General features: G+C 37.6%; 1 protein-coding gene across 1 annotated transcript; it reads left to right on the forward strand.

Moving 5' to 3' along the window:
- Positions 1 to 9,752: 9,752 nt before the first annotated feature.
- LOC148815771 (polymeric immunoglobulin receptor-like) lies at positions 9,753 to 17,146 on the forward strand. The gene is made up of 4 exons (XM_088904686.1): positions 9,753 to 9,946; positions 14,930 to 15,262; positions 16,683 to 16,979; positions 17,127 to 17,146. The coding sequence occupies exons 1-4, from the start codon at positions 9,907 to 9,909 to the stop codon at positions 17,144 to 17,146; spliced, it is 690 nt and encodes a 229-aa protein (XP_088760812.1). The 5' UTR covers positions 9,753 to 9,906.
- The last annotated feature ends 200 nt before the right edge of the window (positions 17,147 to 17,346 follow it).

Below are 17,346 nucleotides of genomic sequence, written 5' to 3' on the forward strand. Positions count from 1 at the left end.
TATACAGTTTACATAATATGTTTATGTTCCTAAATTAATATCGTTTATGACCTTCAGATGTGTTATGCTCCTATTCTTTTTATATTTCCCTTTCATTGTAAAATTCCATATAAATATTCAATACTAAGTGGATTAAAACATGCACAGTTAAGAGACTGAATAATTAAACCGTTTCATTAACATCTAATTCACCACAAATGCCCGTTGGTCATTTGGCTAGCCAAATCACATACCATGGTACAAAGCAGTGAACTGCGGGTAATGTTGCGCGGTACGGGGTTGTACAGTGCATTTTGAATGGCTGCATCTGTACAGATGCAGCCATTCAAAGTGCACGGTACAGACACGTACCGGAGGTAATTGGCTACGGCGTCGCGCATTATGACACGATGACGCGCGGTACCGCGGTATGTGATTGGTTGACCGACAGGGGCACTCGTGGTCCGTTGGTCTGTCATAGAAAGATTTACAGTAAACATCTTTACTGTGCCCGTTTTAGTATTGAATATTTATATGGAATTTTACCACTGAAGGGAAATCTTAGTAGCTGAGCAAAAAAAGAATAGGAGCATACTGTAACGCGTGTGAAGGCCATAAATAATATTAATTTTGGAACATAAACATACAGTATATGGCTGGTTTTGGTACTTTAAAGAAAAAATACACACCAGTATTCCATTTCTCCCTAAACATTTTAAGCATCGAAGTCTTTAACTAACGAGATACCGGAGTCAACAAGCATACTTTTAGAATTTGATTAAAAGGGAATATTATATGGAATCGTGTATCTAAAGAAATTAATAACGATATAATTATATTCATGTACCGCAACACAAGAATAGTACACGCTGTAAATTGTCTGTTGATAATGTTTCTGTAGTGCTTTTTCAGCACTCTGCATGTGAGCTTGCCGGTGGCGCTGTGGGTTAGGTTTCTGACTCCTATGTCACATGGTCTGTAATTGAATCCCACTGGAACCATGACTTCTTTTTAACAAACATTTCTTTGAAAAAATGAAACGTTTCCCTTGGTCAGAGATTAAATAAAACCTCACTCGCACCAAACAAATTTATATTTCTAAATATCACAACATGATCGAGTTTAAGTCATTTTAATAACAATGAATAGTCACCTATGCGTTACAATATAAACATTTATTTTGATTTAAATCGTGTTTTGATTTAAATCGTAAACTTGTGTTTAAATATATGTGTTTTTTGATTCACAATCAGACAAATGCAACATAAATGGATATCTTTGTCTTCTAAGTATCTTAATAAACTTTCAGCATAACTTTCTCCCCATTTAGATTTATTTTTCTTGGGATTTTGGGATCAAACGTGGAAAGATTAGATTGTAATCATTTTTATTTTTTAAATACAATTTAAAAAAGTGTAATCTAAACTAAAAAGTTGTACACCACCTGCTATAAAGATACATATTGTAATACTTTCGGGTTTGGATAGGACAGACACGAGAACTCAGACTTGCGGAGTTAAATAGACAGATTGTACCCATCTGTCATGCTAATTAAAGCACCTTGAATTGAATTGAATTGAATTGAGGGAGAGAGGGGGGGAGGGCGAGCGAGAGAGCCAGGACAGACAGGCAAATAAGATACACTCCACAGACATTCACAACAGCGACATCTCATAAAACGTTTGCACATATAGTTAAGTTATTACTTGGTTTTCAAAGTGCAATGAAATACAATATTGTTGTTGTTGCTGTTATTGTTGTTTTTATCCTGTAAAGCATTTTGAGAAGCCACCTTTAAAGGCGATATATAAAAGCGCTGATTCTTATGGAATGTGTTCTGCCGGGGATTCAAATTTTTTTAAATTTTTTTTAATCGCGTATCTAGGGAAATAGCAGTATAACTTTGTTCATGCACAAACAGTGGCATGTTAAATTATTAATTTGGGTGTCTCCTCTTGCCAGAAAAGCTCTATATTGCATTTTGAGTGCGGTTTTTGACTTTTTCTAAATTGCAACCCATAAATAAAGCTGATACAGTTTAGACTTTGAATTATTTTAAACTGTATTACAGCAGCACAATGGACAATGCAACATAAATTGCAAAAATGCACTTGGAATCTGTCCAAGCCCTACTTTGTCAGGTGTTTTCTTTTACTGCAACGGACATAAAAACTCCCTTGCTTTTAACAGAGCGTTTTATAATTTCTGACTACGAAAAGTATTTAAACTGCGACACTTATCATTCAACCAGAGCTCGAAATATCACAAGGACCCTCAAGAGCACAGCAAAGACTGTATTAAAAGAATCGCGTATCTAAAGAAATTAATAAGATAAAATTATATTCGTGTACTGCAACAGGGCTGTGTAGGGCTGTTTCACCTCTCTCTTCATGTGACTCTATTCAAAAGCCATTTAGCAGAGAGGGGATGAGAAGAGTGACTAACTAGTATACTTTAGATCTTTTTTTCTGAACCAGGGAAAATCTGATCATGTTTCTCTATAACCATAATAAAAAACATTATTTTACATATCACCTTTAAAAGTGGCATCTCAAAGCAATACAGTAGATGGAAAAACAGTTGAAAGGACCAAAGTAAATACCAGACAAACGCAAACGCGTTTCTAATCAAATGCTTTTATTCATTCAGCAGAGAGTGAGAGGGACATCCAGCAGAGAGAGACACACACACCGGTTTTCATTGACAAAAAGTAATTGTTTTCTTTACATTCCTCTTGTCTAACAGGAGTGTTTTGTTTGTGGACAGACTGTTAGACTAGAGGAAAAGAGTTCCTCCTTCTACGAAGCATTTCGTTGATCCGATCACGAATTCTTTTCCAGACGCACGAAGTAAGGGTTGAGAATCTCCGATTCACCATGCTACTAATGGTTTCCCGGAGATTGCAAGGCAAGACACTTTTGCCTCTGGACCCATCGAAATTTACAGACGTGGTCCACCCCCAGTAAATTTCAAAAGTCACAAGATTTCGAAACACGAGGGCGGCGTAGCGGTCGGCTCTTGCTTTCCCGTCATTGTATATATCCCGTCTATATACAACCCCCCCTTCTCTTGAGTGATGGGTAACAGTTGGATATCTGGGAGAATTATTCGTCCACTGGCGTCTGTGAATTCCGCTCTGTAAACGGTGCTTCCTGAGGGGAGATAGACGACGGGGACAGCATCAACCAATTCCTGCGCAGTGGTGAGCGGAGAGGCCGGGATGGAGTGTCCTGCGGGAGGCAGAGCTTCCGCCAGGCATTGCAACCTGCGCGGCGGGGAGAGGCACTTATCGGGAGACAGCTGCTCAACTGTTTGACTGCCAGAACATACTGTCTCCTTCCTCTGCATCTTCAGGAGTGTCTCTAGCCTCCCAGTCCTCCCCAGTAATGTGTCGTACTGCTCCCGCTGCTGCCGAAAAGTCTCCACACAGGTGGTGCTTCTACAGGTTGGCACCCTGGCCAGTGGCCGAGAGCAGAGACCCACGGCCTGTGGCAAAATAACATAATTCATGTAAGAAATAAAGTCACACAGTAGTATTCATCAGTTGCGGAACAGACGTCAAAATAAACTTTTTTTTTCATCTTACCGCTTTCTTTTTTACTGTCCTGGTGGTAGATTTCGAAGATCGTTTCACCCGTGCGGTGTTTTCTTGAAGAACAGGCTACGAAGAAATATTTATAATTGAATTTAAAATTAAAAACGTCAGAAGCACCCCGTCTCTTCCCATAAAATGTGTTGGGCTCCATACTGTACTGTGGTCGCTGTAGTGCAGGTTCGCAGTTTTTTTTTGTGATGGGAGCTCACCCAATCCCTTGGTGAATTTATGCTTTATTCACATGTACGGCTAGAATGTGTTCATTGTCTTCCAATGAAAGGCAGGTTCCTTTTGCCGAAGTCGGGAGACATTAGAGGCTTGCCACACCCGGACTCTTAAACCAACGCATTAGCACGTCAAAGCCCATTGAGGAGCCGGGTGCAATAATTGTTTTGTCCCTTGATTTACTGATCTGCATTAATTACGGAAATCGAGTTCCTGCTCTTTGCAGATGACCTGGTCCTGCTGTCGCCCACAGAACAGAGGCTGCGCCAGAACCTGGCACTGCTGGAGCAGCACTGTCAGACCTGGGCGCTGACAGTCAATCTGGACAAGACCAGCGTTATGGTTTTCCAGAAAAAAAGCCAGACCTCAGGGAAACAGGTACAAATTCACACTTAACAACACATTAACACCTAACAACGGGAGCAGGGACGAATTAGGCCAGTACCCACTATTTTTAAACATACAGAAAAGAATATTAAAGTATTGAAGTATTGGCTTTAGTATTAGCCATACAGAACATTAAAGTGCCCCTTTCCATTCAGCGGGTGTCTGAGCCGCTGTGTCCTATCTTCTGACAGTCGCCGTCGTGAATGTCTGTAGAGTGTATCTTATTTTTAGTACTATATTTTTGCATTCTATTCCCTATTAATCAAACTCTAAGAGTATGTATTGGCTTGTCCCCCCCTTCCGCCCCTCTCTGTGTACAGTAGAGCCTCCTGTCCAGCCAGCACATGTCCACAGACATTCACAACAGCGACATATCATAAAACATTTGCACATATAGTTAAATTATTAGTTGTTTTTCAGGAAGTTAAAAAAAACACTTGAATTACTTATCCAGTCTCTCGAAATAAAGTTATTTTTCAAGCAATGCAACAAACGTCGGGCTCACAGGCTCACAGAGCTTCAACAACAGATGACAATTCCCTTATTCCTTCCTTAGTCTTCCTGAAATTGTCGGATTATGAGTGAATAAAAGCATCTTATTAAAAACACGTTTGCGTTTGTTCGGGAGCTATGTTATGTATTTTTCATATGTAAGATATAATAATGTGTTCCCACTTACACATCGCACGACTTTAAAAGCCAAAAAAACAGGTTTCGATTCACATTAGCTGGCGAGCCTTGTTTTGTCAAAGGACAGCACAAAAAAAACAGACAATACACAGGGGGGGGGAGGGCAAGCGAGAGAGAGAGTTTTTTACCCTCTGTCAAAAAAACCCAAATCACCCGGGGCTGAGACTCTGGGGGGATCATTGTGTAATGATTCATAGCCGTTCAGGGACGCCAAATATGTAACGTTGCCATAGCCAAAATGTAATGTAGTGGCTCTCTGAAGGCACCAGTTCTGTATGGTTTGGGCATTTACTGAGACAATTATTAATTGTAGCAGTAAATAACAAAGTTGATTCTTTTGATGGCTTTAGAATCCAACCATGCAACATAACTCAAACAACGCACACACACAGGTGCTAATACACAAGGATACATTTATTTATACATAGAATATGCATATAAAACTAACAGATCTTATCGAGAGTGTTATCAGAATACAAAAGGTATATATTCAGTCAGTTACAAAGTGTTACACATATCAAGAGGACATACTTTCAGTATATCATTCATTTAGACCGTTTCATAAATGAACTTGGTTATAACTTCTACATTAGATACTTGAAACAAGTACATAACTCTTAGGAATTAAATTGATATCAACTGGTTGGGATAACAATTGAATTCTCGAGCTGTAATGCATTGAAGTTGAATACTCATCCAATCTCTGGGGATTCATATCTCCTGCGGGCACAAAGAAACAGTTGCAGGCTGTTGCTGTCCAATCCGCGCTCTCTGGCTGTGTGCCAGGCTGTGCTGTTTGGCTTGCGACGGTGCGCTGCAGATGCTCACTGACCGGCTAGTTAGTGTTGGCTTTAACTAGCAAAGTTTGTGCACAGGAGAAAAGATGACTGTGGGTCCCAGCAAGTCAGGAAGAGGACCGGTTCGTTCCTGATGAAGCGCTAGTTCTGAATAGTGATTCAGCTGTCCACAGTTCTGACCTGTTCACGAGGCCTGCTGCTGGTGCTAACATTGGGTGGATCCTCTGGTTATTCTCGGGCAACCTCCGCTCTAAACTCTTAGAACAAAGCAAAGTTCTGGCACTCGGACACACTGGCTGTTCCGTGGTTGTCCGGGCTGAGTCTCAGGATGGTCAGGAGGCGCGCTGCGAGAATGTCCTGCCCTTGGGAGCCTTCTGCTCCTGGGCCATCCTGCCCTGGAATTCTCCTTTGAATTCCCTTTAGAACAGTCCACAGAATCCTCTCCAGAATCTCTTCTGAATCTTGTTGAATCTCCCCTTCTGAATGTCCCTTTCTGAATCTCACAGGCTCTCTGTGTTGCCTGTTTTTACCTGGAGGAACTTCAGCTCATTGATTGGCTGAAAGTTCCATGGGCATCAGAGTCCCACGTGGGTTACTCGGCCCTACCAGTCCCTGACTGGTTGATCAAGGTAAGATATGAGTCACTTACTCCTGACACTTAGGAATGCAGTCCAGATGTCCAACTGGCACTCCCTAGACAGATAGGCACCAATGGATGACCATTGATCATGATAGCCAGGCTTAGCTAAGTGCATCCCCCTTTGGGAGCTTGCTTCTTATCAAAAGAAAACATCTTAAATCAGCCTGCATGAATAGTTTCTCTGTGGCTGCACCAAAGAGATGAACAGAGAGATGAGGCCTAATTTGGGATAGCTCAGAAACACTTAATTCTTTCTTATTAATAAGCCTCGCCGCTACAGTAAAAAATACTTTATTATCCATTTGTTAAATCATTTTTAAATATTTAAAAACACATGACCTAAAATATGAATTATCATTTAATGACACTTATAACTATGTGAATGTACATTAACTAGTGATCTGTTAAGCATTATATAATGTTTGTTATTGATTTATTAATGAAAATTATTATAAAGTGTTACCATATGTATGTTTTTGTATGGAAACTTTCCTCATATTCAAGAAAAAAACCTGCTCCTTTGTTTGAAAAAGTGAGTGAGAGACAAGATTAAACTGCTAACTTAATCTGTCCTCCTTTCCTTATTGCAATATAGAAATTACAGTTTGACTTATCAGAACCGTGTGTGGTTTTCTTTGTGGAGTCTAACAGTACGCATCATCTTTATTGTTGTAACTATTTGTTAACTGAGAGCAATTAAACATTTCCATCAGTTGTTCTGCAGTCTGCATCAGTCAGGATATTATGAATAATACTTTTATTATTAACATGTTAACAATATATAAATACAATTTTACAGAACTGTTCACAAGCCCCTAGTGGTAAACCTCTTTTGAAAACAGTTTACCCACAGGATGTATGTGAAACATGAATTAAATTATTATTATGGGAGTTTTTCCAATGTCAGATCACTACATAGAATTAATAATGTACAGTAATAAAGCCAGGAAACATAACCAGTAACTCCACTTGATTTTTAATCACAGAATATATTCAAATTACAAAATAATAAATCACACTAAGAATTTAGATTCTGTAATTAATTCACTGGTTAAGTGATATGCAAAATGTGTACTCCAGCACAGTTCTGTTGACAATAAAATCAGGGCTGAAATATCTGAAATATTAATTAATAATAGATGGATAATAAATTATTAATAATATGGTTATTAAACAAAATGGGACATCATTGGAAGAGTGAATAATCATTTAATAATTTTACATGACACACGTTATGCCTTTTATTGATGGTCTTGTTTCCATTGTATATTTATTTCCATTGTATATTTATTTTTTATAGTTATTCTTATAGAATAGTTATGCTGTGCTCTGTACCACTAATATTCATCCTAAAGGCATTAACAGAGACTGCACCATCTTTGAGCACATGATTAAAATCATCCGGGGTGTTTCAAATCAGCCATTCATTCCCAAGACTGATTTTAAAAGACACATTTCTGACAATTCTTTCATTGAAATTCCCACAAGATAGTGTCTCCATCTTTTCTGGTTCTCCAGAGGGAGAAACAGTGGGTGTTGGCTTCCTGTGATGTCACCTATTGTGATTAGTATATTAATGTGATATTAATGTGAGATATTAATACAAGGATAGCCCAAGGATCTCACCCTGAGATCTTTCAGGCTCACTATCCCAGGTAACTGTGAGGGTCTTGTCAGAAAGAATATGAGTCCACGGTGAGTGCAGACACCAAATGATTATGACTGCAAAGTTCCTGCAACCAGTTCACTAGTATCCTAGTTAGAATAGGGAAAAAGTATCCCTGGGACTGTGGCAACATTGCCTGTGGTGGTTCAATTCTGTTTCTACAATCCTGCATCATCCACTCTGTAACAGTGTTGAAATCATGCAAACTCCACACAGACAGCACTCCAAGTCTGGAATTTAACCCAGGGCCCCAGCTCTATGAGGCAGCAATGTGAACCAGAGTGCCACCATGCTGTCCACTATACAAAACACTAGGCTGCTTTATGCTTCTTGTTTTTCTCTGCTGTGTCCAGAGGGGTTTTTGTGCTAGGAGAATCTAAATACAGTGCATTGCAATTTGAACTCAATATTGTAATAATATAAAAATAATTATTTTTATACTATCTGAGCTCTTTTAGCTATTGCTTAGTGACCAAATTGTTGACAAAAGTAAAGATGTCATGTGATATTACTTGGTTATATTGCATCAGAACTGTTTACATGTAAGTTTTGATCTATAATGAAACTACCTTACTTTAATAAATCCCCAACCACTTTTCAGCTATTTACCATAAATATATGTACGCACAAACATTCAAAGAAAAACAAGTTGGCCAGTGGAAACATCTCACCTTTTTTTTCTCTCAACCAAACCTCTGAGCACTATTCAAACACCCACATATAAATTAAGAAGTTATGAAGATAGAAGCACAAACAAATATTGCCGTGCTTTCTTGCAATTATGTTTTTTAATGTGGTCACACAATTGTTTCCATTGAGGCTCACTTACTTTGACAGACACTTACTCTATAGACCTCAAAAACCATCTCTGTGGAATGCCCGTCAGCCCTGCAAAAAGAGCCCTGGGCAATACGCAGCCTCTTATTTCAGTTCGGTTCAATGACCATTTTTTACTTTAAACTATTCAAGATTTTTATAAAAAAACACATGAAATGCAAACTGGACTAACTGTAGGCTACAAAGGAACAAGTAATAGGTTTATTCCATGCTGAAAAGAGATGAAAGAAAACACAACGTTTTGGCTGTGGAGCCTTCTTCAGACTCGTTGATAAAGGTAACCCTGCAAGATTGTGTCATTCTTTTATCTGTATTGTAAATTATCAATACCAATGAATAAATACCTTAATAACGAAGTTAACACAGGTAATCTGAATTATGAGAAATATTAAACACAAATATGAAAGGAGAAAGGTGACCAAGCCCATACAGTACTTGTGTCACTTTGAAACATGTGTTGTATTAAAGTTAATAACTCAGTTCTTTAAATAAAGTCTGTGTTTCTGGATGGAAATTAACCTCTATTCTTTTATTTAGTTGTTGCCAAAATAATTGTCAAATTACAGGACAATTATAACTGGTTCACTTACTACTAATTCTATTTCTACTGTCTATAATAATTACTATAGATTTAAATTAATTAATACACAGCTTGGATCCATAATTGTGATTTATTGTTTTTTAACTTCTGTCGTTAATTTTCAGTAACAAAGTCTTCATCACTATAATAATGTGTTTGTAATAAATTCTTCAATTTGAGTAAAATATTTTACTTTGAAACTTTGTAACTGTGTTAGATGTTTTTGAACTGTGTGTTTGGTTCAAAAATAATGTGGCCAGATGGCAACTCGACACTAAATTTACAAAAACAAATGGTAATATTTTTTGTTTATGTTTTTGTACATGTATTTCACTCTGCGAAAACCACAGCGCAATCTCAAGACGATCACCCCCACTTGATAACGAAGATGAAAAACACAATCTAAGCACAAAGCTGCAGAGGGAAGTAGAAAAGGTCAGTGTGGTGTGCGTGCCTGCACAGTCTGCGAGAGCTCTGCGCCTCCCTCACAGCTGTCCTGTGGGTGAAGACATGCGAGCTGCTGCTCTCCTCCTGTCTCTCTGTCTCCCTGGTAAGAGCATCTCCTGTACTTCTCTGTGTAGCTCGTGTTGCAAAAGAATAAATCCATTCACAAAAATTCCTAACTTTGAATGCCAATTAATATATCTCTATGTCAATGACAAAGTTTTCATTCGAAGATATTTCTTCAGAATACTAGACAGCGTATACTACATCTTGGTACAATTGAATGAGCAGATTTCTTCGTAATGAAACGTAAAAAGTGCATTCAGTATTATCTTAATTAGGATAAATTATATTCGTCATAAATTGTGGGCGTACAATTTAACTAAAAATGTATCTAGATTTTTTTTGCAATTTAAAAAATCCCAATTTTCTGATGCATTTGTCTTTATACAAATACATTAAAAAGAATATCCCAAGGGAAAAAAAGTTGAATTATCATTAATTAAAGAAATTATTGGTTTTATTATTGAGTATTATTTTAAAAACCTTGTAAAAATCTACATCCCCCTTTAACCTTGCCCTGTAGACTTATTACAAAGCTGTATGTGCATTATAATTAATTCCGAAGGTCAAAAGCTCCGAATTTTGTTGGTGATTAATGAACCAATAATTTAAATTGTTTTAAATTCAGAAACAGTGCACTTAGACTTTGTTAAACAATAATGTCGTTTTCTACTATCTAATTGGTTTTTCAGGATCTGAGTTAAAGCGTTTTCTTCGGTCCAATTTTCGACCGAGGGACACGTGCTAGGCAACTACTACAGTAGTTACTACTAAAGTCTTACACTGTCTACTTATAAACAATTTTAATTCCTGTATTCTAACTAACAAGTCACTGAGTCACAAAGCACTTTTCCAACATCCACCGTAAAATTTAACTTATTTATTTCAGATTTTGTCGTGTTTCCCTCTTTATCCCTGATACAGTGATTAATTTATACTGTGCTTTATTTTATTTGGGTTAGATTGTCGTAGAACATTTCGCGCAGTAGTTTATCGGCGCTAGCGAGGTTTAAAATCAACGGCTTTAATTAAGATGTTTTTTTTTGTTTAAAAAAACTAAAAAAATGTTTTTTTTGTTTAAAAATAAAAAAATAGTTTTCATCATGCCACCATCCCCTTTTTTATTCGAATAAAAAACTATTATACTTCACAATTTTCGTCACCGTTTTTCGTCATTTAAGATATAACAATTTTCCATAATTCTTTGAAACCTAATGCTACAGACCCCAAACTGTAACATGACAAATTTAATTGCAATTGTTAATCGTGAATTTTAACTGTAAGTATACGGTAATCAAGTATAGATAGTATAGTACTGTTCTTTCCCAGTGCATAAGTGGGCTAAACAGATAGAACCTGCAAGTGACAGTAAGTCTTCGAAAAGAATAATTAAAGTCTAACAAAATTGACATGTTTATTTGTCCTTTTTGAACGGAAAGATATTCTTTTTATATCAGGAATGTACGCTACTTGTAGGAGTATTACTGTGCGGGCTGCAAAGGATCAGGCGTAGTTTCTTCGCTGAAAATAATAAGGAAGAAAATAGAGAACCATTCGACCATTCGGCGTTTTTTGTATTTATTAACAAATAATTGCATTATTAGTTATATGAATAAGGCTTCTGACCTGAAGATGTCTCATTAGTCTAAACGTCGTGTTCTGATTTTTTTCTTTTGGGCTTTCAGAGTGGAATTTACGGTACGTTTACTTTTTACAGTACAATTATGAAGAGATTTTAGAGATCTAGAGTGAGGTATTTTACTAAGGCTGTTTTGTTGTTTTAAAATAGATAAACGATCCAGTATAACATCCTAAGCATTAGGAAACATGCTGAATATTACTGTTCTTTTCTACCAGTTTTAATTCCTGTTTTCTTTGCTTGGCATAATACGGAGGATCTTCGCGAGAGCTACTTTATACAAAATCATCTGAAGTGAGGAACCGACTAATTATTCATAGCCGATAATAAATGCGTCAAAGTAAACTTGTGATATTGTTTTGATTCCCTGTACAAAGGTTTTAAATTGGCTGTTTTTATTTTAATTTAAATGGTCATTATTGTTAGTATTCTTGAGTTCTTGCAAGCCTGGGATAAAAGTCCCGAAAAGTCCCTGTACTTGAGTGCTGGCAGAATCCCATACCTGTCACTTACTGTATCTGTCAGACAAACTGCCGAAACACCTGTTAATAAAGTTAATTATTACTATAAATACAGTTGAACTTAAGTACTGTTAATTTTTAAGAGCTTTTGTTTGTCCGGTTTAATTAAAAGTCAGTTCTTGTTGAACTAAATTGAACTTTCTAAAAAATCAGTTGTGGCTAGATCTGGAGTTAAGAATTACTGAAAATCTGCGTTAAGGGAGGTTTTGTCTAGTCAAAACACTAGAATTTATTCCGGGGTAGCCTGTCGGTTTAGGAATGTGCTGTATACTGAATACACGTTTCAGTTTATTTCTTTAAAAAGGCAGACGTTAAATAATTGTATTTAATGGTAGGCTAGAGGAACGTTCGTTTTAATATTATATGATTTTCATATAATATTCATATTTAATTTATTTGTAAATTTATTTATCCTTATTTGTAATTTATTTATTTATCCTTATTTGTAAAGGATGAGAGGGTATTGAAAGTGTTGGTGATGGTGAACACATTTTTCATTAAAAAGAATTATAACATCAAAGTTTTTGTTGGTGTTTCTTGCAAGTGTTCAGTACGTCTAGCGCAGCAGGTGAAGATTCACTCGTGGCACCTGCATGTAGACCATAATCATAACGGTCACCCTCAGTGTTCATGAAGTTTGTGACATAAATGTAATAGTGTCAGAACTTTCCTGCTATTTATCACATCATGCTTTGTGATTTATCTTTTCTGTTTCTGTTAAATGTTTGATATTTTGTATATAGAGTTTTTTCTAAATTTATCTAGACATCCTATTTGTTGTACATTGTTTTCTTTAAATTAAAACCTAGATTTGGTAACTTTTTAGAGCTACTTCTCGTCCTTGGATCATTAAATGGGTAATGTTGACAGCCAAATCACTGAATTATTATATACCTGTAGAAATTATATACCTGTAGAAACCTGTAGAAACTATCTATGATTTAGTATGCAATCAGGACAGCAATCACATCAGTGTTTTTGTATCACAAAGTGACAAAAATTGGACTGCAGTAATAGCTTGGAGGCTATATTTTCTTAAGCTTTGCACATACTAGAGGACTTGTACTGAGATGGTCTGTGGGAACACAAGTGAATCTGGGGGATTTAACAGGTAGAAGGGTGCAAGCACCTTTAACGTTGCCAGGTGGTGTAGTCACAGCTACAGCTACTGCAAGTTCTCACCATTGTGACTTCTGTCGTTTTTGGTGTACCAATAGCACAATCTTCCACACACAGCAACTGCAATCACTGACCAGCAGGTGGGTTTAGGGAAAGAGAGAAGAACTAAGGGCACCACAACAACAGTGTGGCAATGGCTTATAGGAGTACTGGAGGAGAGAAGCATGGTGTCAAGGATGTCTGAAAAAAGAGGACAAACCGTCAAGAGGCAGGAGAGCGGAAAAAGACCCATATGCGTAGTGCCGGAACAGGGAAAAGGCCAGGGCTCAGCAGTTCAGGAGTAGTATAGAAACCTATGCCCTCAGGCAGCGGACGTGGGGCAACCTGGTGCTAGGCGAGTCTCAGGACATCCGAACAACAATGCTGAGCCAAGCAGAATAAGAGATCCGGAAATATATAGCCCCAGAGAGAGAGACACCGGAAGGACAGCAAAGCCCAGTAAACCAGAGACAGGACAGAGCAGGAGCGCCTTCTGGCTGCAGAGGGCGTGACACATGGGGAATGGAAAACAAAATTCCAGCAGGAATGTGGACACAACAACAAGACTTCATTGTAAGCACATCAGAGAAGAAATCAGAGCATAAGAAAACAGTGAATTAGGTCGTTCTGTACAGCATGCCAGAGTGTTAGAAATCATGTTTTGTACCTTACAGTTAAAGGACAGACCAAAGGCCATCTTGCTCCAAGAGCTTCGTTGCTCATGATTCTCCTGAAGAACTGAATTTCCCTGCTGATTACATTTGGGCAGAAGAGTGACAGTTGAGTTTATTGTCCGAGATGTCTCTCTTTCTATTTCTATTTCGTGAAGCAGGTTTATTGAATGATTTTCTCTAGTTATTTGGATAGACTTAACACAATAACTGAGTTCAGGTTAACTGTTTTTTGAAGGCAAACTCAAGTTTAGATTATCGGTTAAAGCAACTTGGGTTTAAACAATCTGGCTAACTGCGTGTTCACACCACACTTAAGACCTGTCATTCACCACAAATATAAGATTAAAATAAACCAAATGCTTGAAATATGTTCATCAGCGCTCACAAGCCTTTAACAGCTGTGTGTGGTTGCTTCCCTTGTCCAAAGCCATATTAAATGCCTCTCAGATTAACAGTCATAATTAATAAATACAAAACACCTAAAAGATATATTATCCTGAGCTCTTACTTATCTTTTTATGAGAGGAATGACAAATAATCACTGGCACCAGCTGTAGAATAAACACAATATTTTTTGTCTCAAGAGGGTTTCTATTGTAGAGTTACTAGTTGGTATTTTGATGTGGATGTTCATTTGTTGTTTCACATGGCTTCAGTTTAAACACAGTACGTTGTGTCTAGTGTGTAAAGTCTTATGGGTACATGACATAAGGACACTCTCTTTCAAGAAAATTCATATTACTAGTTTGGGTAATAATGTATGAGAAAGGATTTTGTAAAACACAAATTTTGAAAGTATTATCATGTAATATTATTATTATTATTAATAAACTGGAGCACCCTGAGGAAACCCACATGAACCCAGGGAGAACAAAGAAACTCTGCTGTCATTCCCCCTTGGGAACTGAACCCAAGGCCCCCATACTGTAAGGCAATGATACTCAGCACTGTGCCATCACATAAGATGTTCCTAGATTTGAAAATGTTTTGAAATGTTTTAGAAATGTTGATGAACTGGACTTTTGTCATTTCAGGTACTAGCACCATGCGTACAGTAAAAGATTTCAGTGTGTTCAAAGGAGGAACTGTAACCATCCCCTGTGAGTACGATCACAAATACACATCCAACAGGAAATACTGGTGTAAAGGAGCCGAGTGGGTTTTCTGTACGATTCTAATACAAACTGGATCTCAAGTAAAAGAGGGCAACAGAATATCAATCTGTGATGATGTCAACAAGCAAGTCTTCACTGTGACTATGAGGAACCTGGAGCCGCACGACTCAGGCTGGTACTGGTGTGCTGTAGAGATAGGTGGAAAGGAGACACCTGATGACAGAGCCTATCTCTATCTTACAGTCACTGATGGTAAGTCATCTCAAACAAGAGACATGCCAAATAAAAATAATTTATAATACAGTATCTCATGTGGCTAATACATAGACCAAATATTTTCTAATTTCGTAATTTAGGGAGGTGGGAGTCCCATACAAGGACACTCTCACTATTACTGTACTGATACCGTCCCATGAAGGCTTTAATCTGCTCTCCACTGCTGGTAATCTGCTGGTATAAGGATAAAGTGGAGGAGGCAATGTGTAAGGATAGCTCACACTCTGCATGGGAGGGTATTGGGTCTATGGTGGGAATGCACAAGAACAGAGGCAGCAGTATTAACACAGGTGGTAACTTAGACGCTGACTTTGCTGATGATCTGAATCAATTTTATCTTCAGTTTGACATACATAATTTTTGGGATGAAATTAATGCGTTCAGGGGCAGGATCTCTGACTGTGCCATTAGAATTGATGAGTCTAAGGTTTGTAAATGGTTCAGTCAGATTAGGAGTCTGCGTCCTGATGCAGTTGGGGGAAGGTGTGTAGTGAACACTTAAACTGAACAGATATCAGTTATAAGAGATGATATTAGACAATAACACATTAATTGCTAAAGAAGATTAACATTCTATTGATTTATTGGTGATAAACACTGAATTTTCAGTACTGCTCCAGTCTATTGGTACATTTTTGTTTATTTTTATTCTGGCCATCTGGCTGGATTTATAAAATTGCAAGAGTTAACATTATGTGAACTATTTGTATTGTAAATATAAATGCAGATTATAAGACAGGATTGTACTGCAGAGTCATTAAGTCAGCAGATGCTTTTAATTGTGAATTAAGTGCCAGCAAGCATATGTACAGGTTAAAAATAGGTGAATAACCCGTTTGTTACACTAATTTATTGGATCCATAACACATCACAAATGAAACAAATAGACTACAGATTTTAGAACCATTTAGTTTATGAAAATGAAACCAAAGTCTAAATTTCAGAAATGCAAAAATAATATTTTCATAATTTCATAGTATTGGTGATCAGTCTATTTCAGAAATCCATGTGTGCACTGCAATGAAGAGTAAAGTGTCCTGTTTTGCAATTAATGTGTTATTAACAAGTCTCAATTGTTCTGTGTTAAGTTAATTGAACAATATGTTGAAGGGTACTCATGTAGCTTTCCCCTGAGTGCTTGCTTGTCAATGTTCAAGGTGTTCAAGTAGGTAGCTGCTTCAGCATGTGTATGCTGCAAGTAAAGGTTTATTACATGCTGAAAAGAGAAGAAAAGAATCAGAACATTTCGGCTGTAGTGCCTTCTCCAGGTGTGACACCCAAAGATTGTTCACTAGCGTTCCACCACTTGGGGTTTGAAGGGAGTTAATAGATCTGGACTCTTAATCAAATTATCTGGACCACAGAGTTCAGTCACCTCTTGTTTCTCTGTTGGCAGACACTGCAGGACTGACAGTGGCGAATCCCACTGTAACTGCTGAGGAAGGAAAGAGTGTCAGTGTCCAGTGTCACTACAGCGACAAGCACACAAACAGTGTGAAAATGTGGTGTAAGAGTGAATGCAGGAGCTCCTGTAAGACAGCAGATCGGACTGGTTCCTCAGTCCTGATCAGAGACTACAGAGCACGCAGAGTTTTCATTGTGACTCTGGGGGGACTGCAGAGGAGGGACACAGGCTGGTACCGGTGTGTTGCAGCACAGGAATGGGTGCCTGTGTACCTGAATGTAACTGAGGGTAAGAATTATAGTGTGAGAAAACACCATTCTTATGCAATATATATGAGACCTTCGGGAAGTCACAATAAGAATGAATTCAATTCAATTATTTTTTCCTGTAGTTATCAAAATGAATGTATCACTTTCCCAATGCCTTGTTTATCAGTTTTCCCTGATGTGGACTAGGCTAATGTCCAGTACTTGGTGTTATACCTGACAGCATTATATTCATGATGTGACTGAATCAGTTTGAATCATAATTTGTGATGATAGAACACATATACTGTTACATGTGTGCACAGTAAATGTTGTACAGTAAAATGCTAACACAATGTCAAGAGGTTCTCTAATTTGGATGTTTTTCTTAAATTGTTCACAAATACATT

The sequence above is a fragment of the Atractosteus spatula genome, chromosome 24 (genome assembly GCF_055471065.1).
Source record: "Atractosteus spatula isolate fAtrSpa1 chromosome 24, fAtrSpa1.hap1, whole genome shotgun sequence".
Classification (NCBI taxonomy): Eukaryota; Metazoa; Chordata; class Actinopteri; order Semionotiformes; family Lepisosteidae; genus Atractosteus; species Atractosteus spatula.

Coding starts and splice junctions, on each gene's coding strand:
- LOC148815771 (XM_088904686.1), top strand. CDS start 9,907: ATGCGAGCTGCTGCTCTCCTCCTGTCTCTCTGTCTCCCTG. Junction 9,947..14,929: donor CCTGTCTCTCTGTCTCCCTG/GTAAGAGCATCT, acceptor TTGTCATTTCAG/GTACTAGCACCATGCGTACA. Junction 16,980..17,126: donor GTACCTGAATGTAACTGAGG/GTAAGAATTATA, acceptor CTTGTTTATCAG/TTTTCCCTGATGTGGACTAG.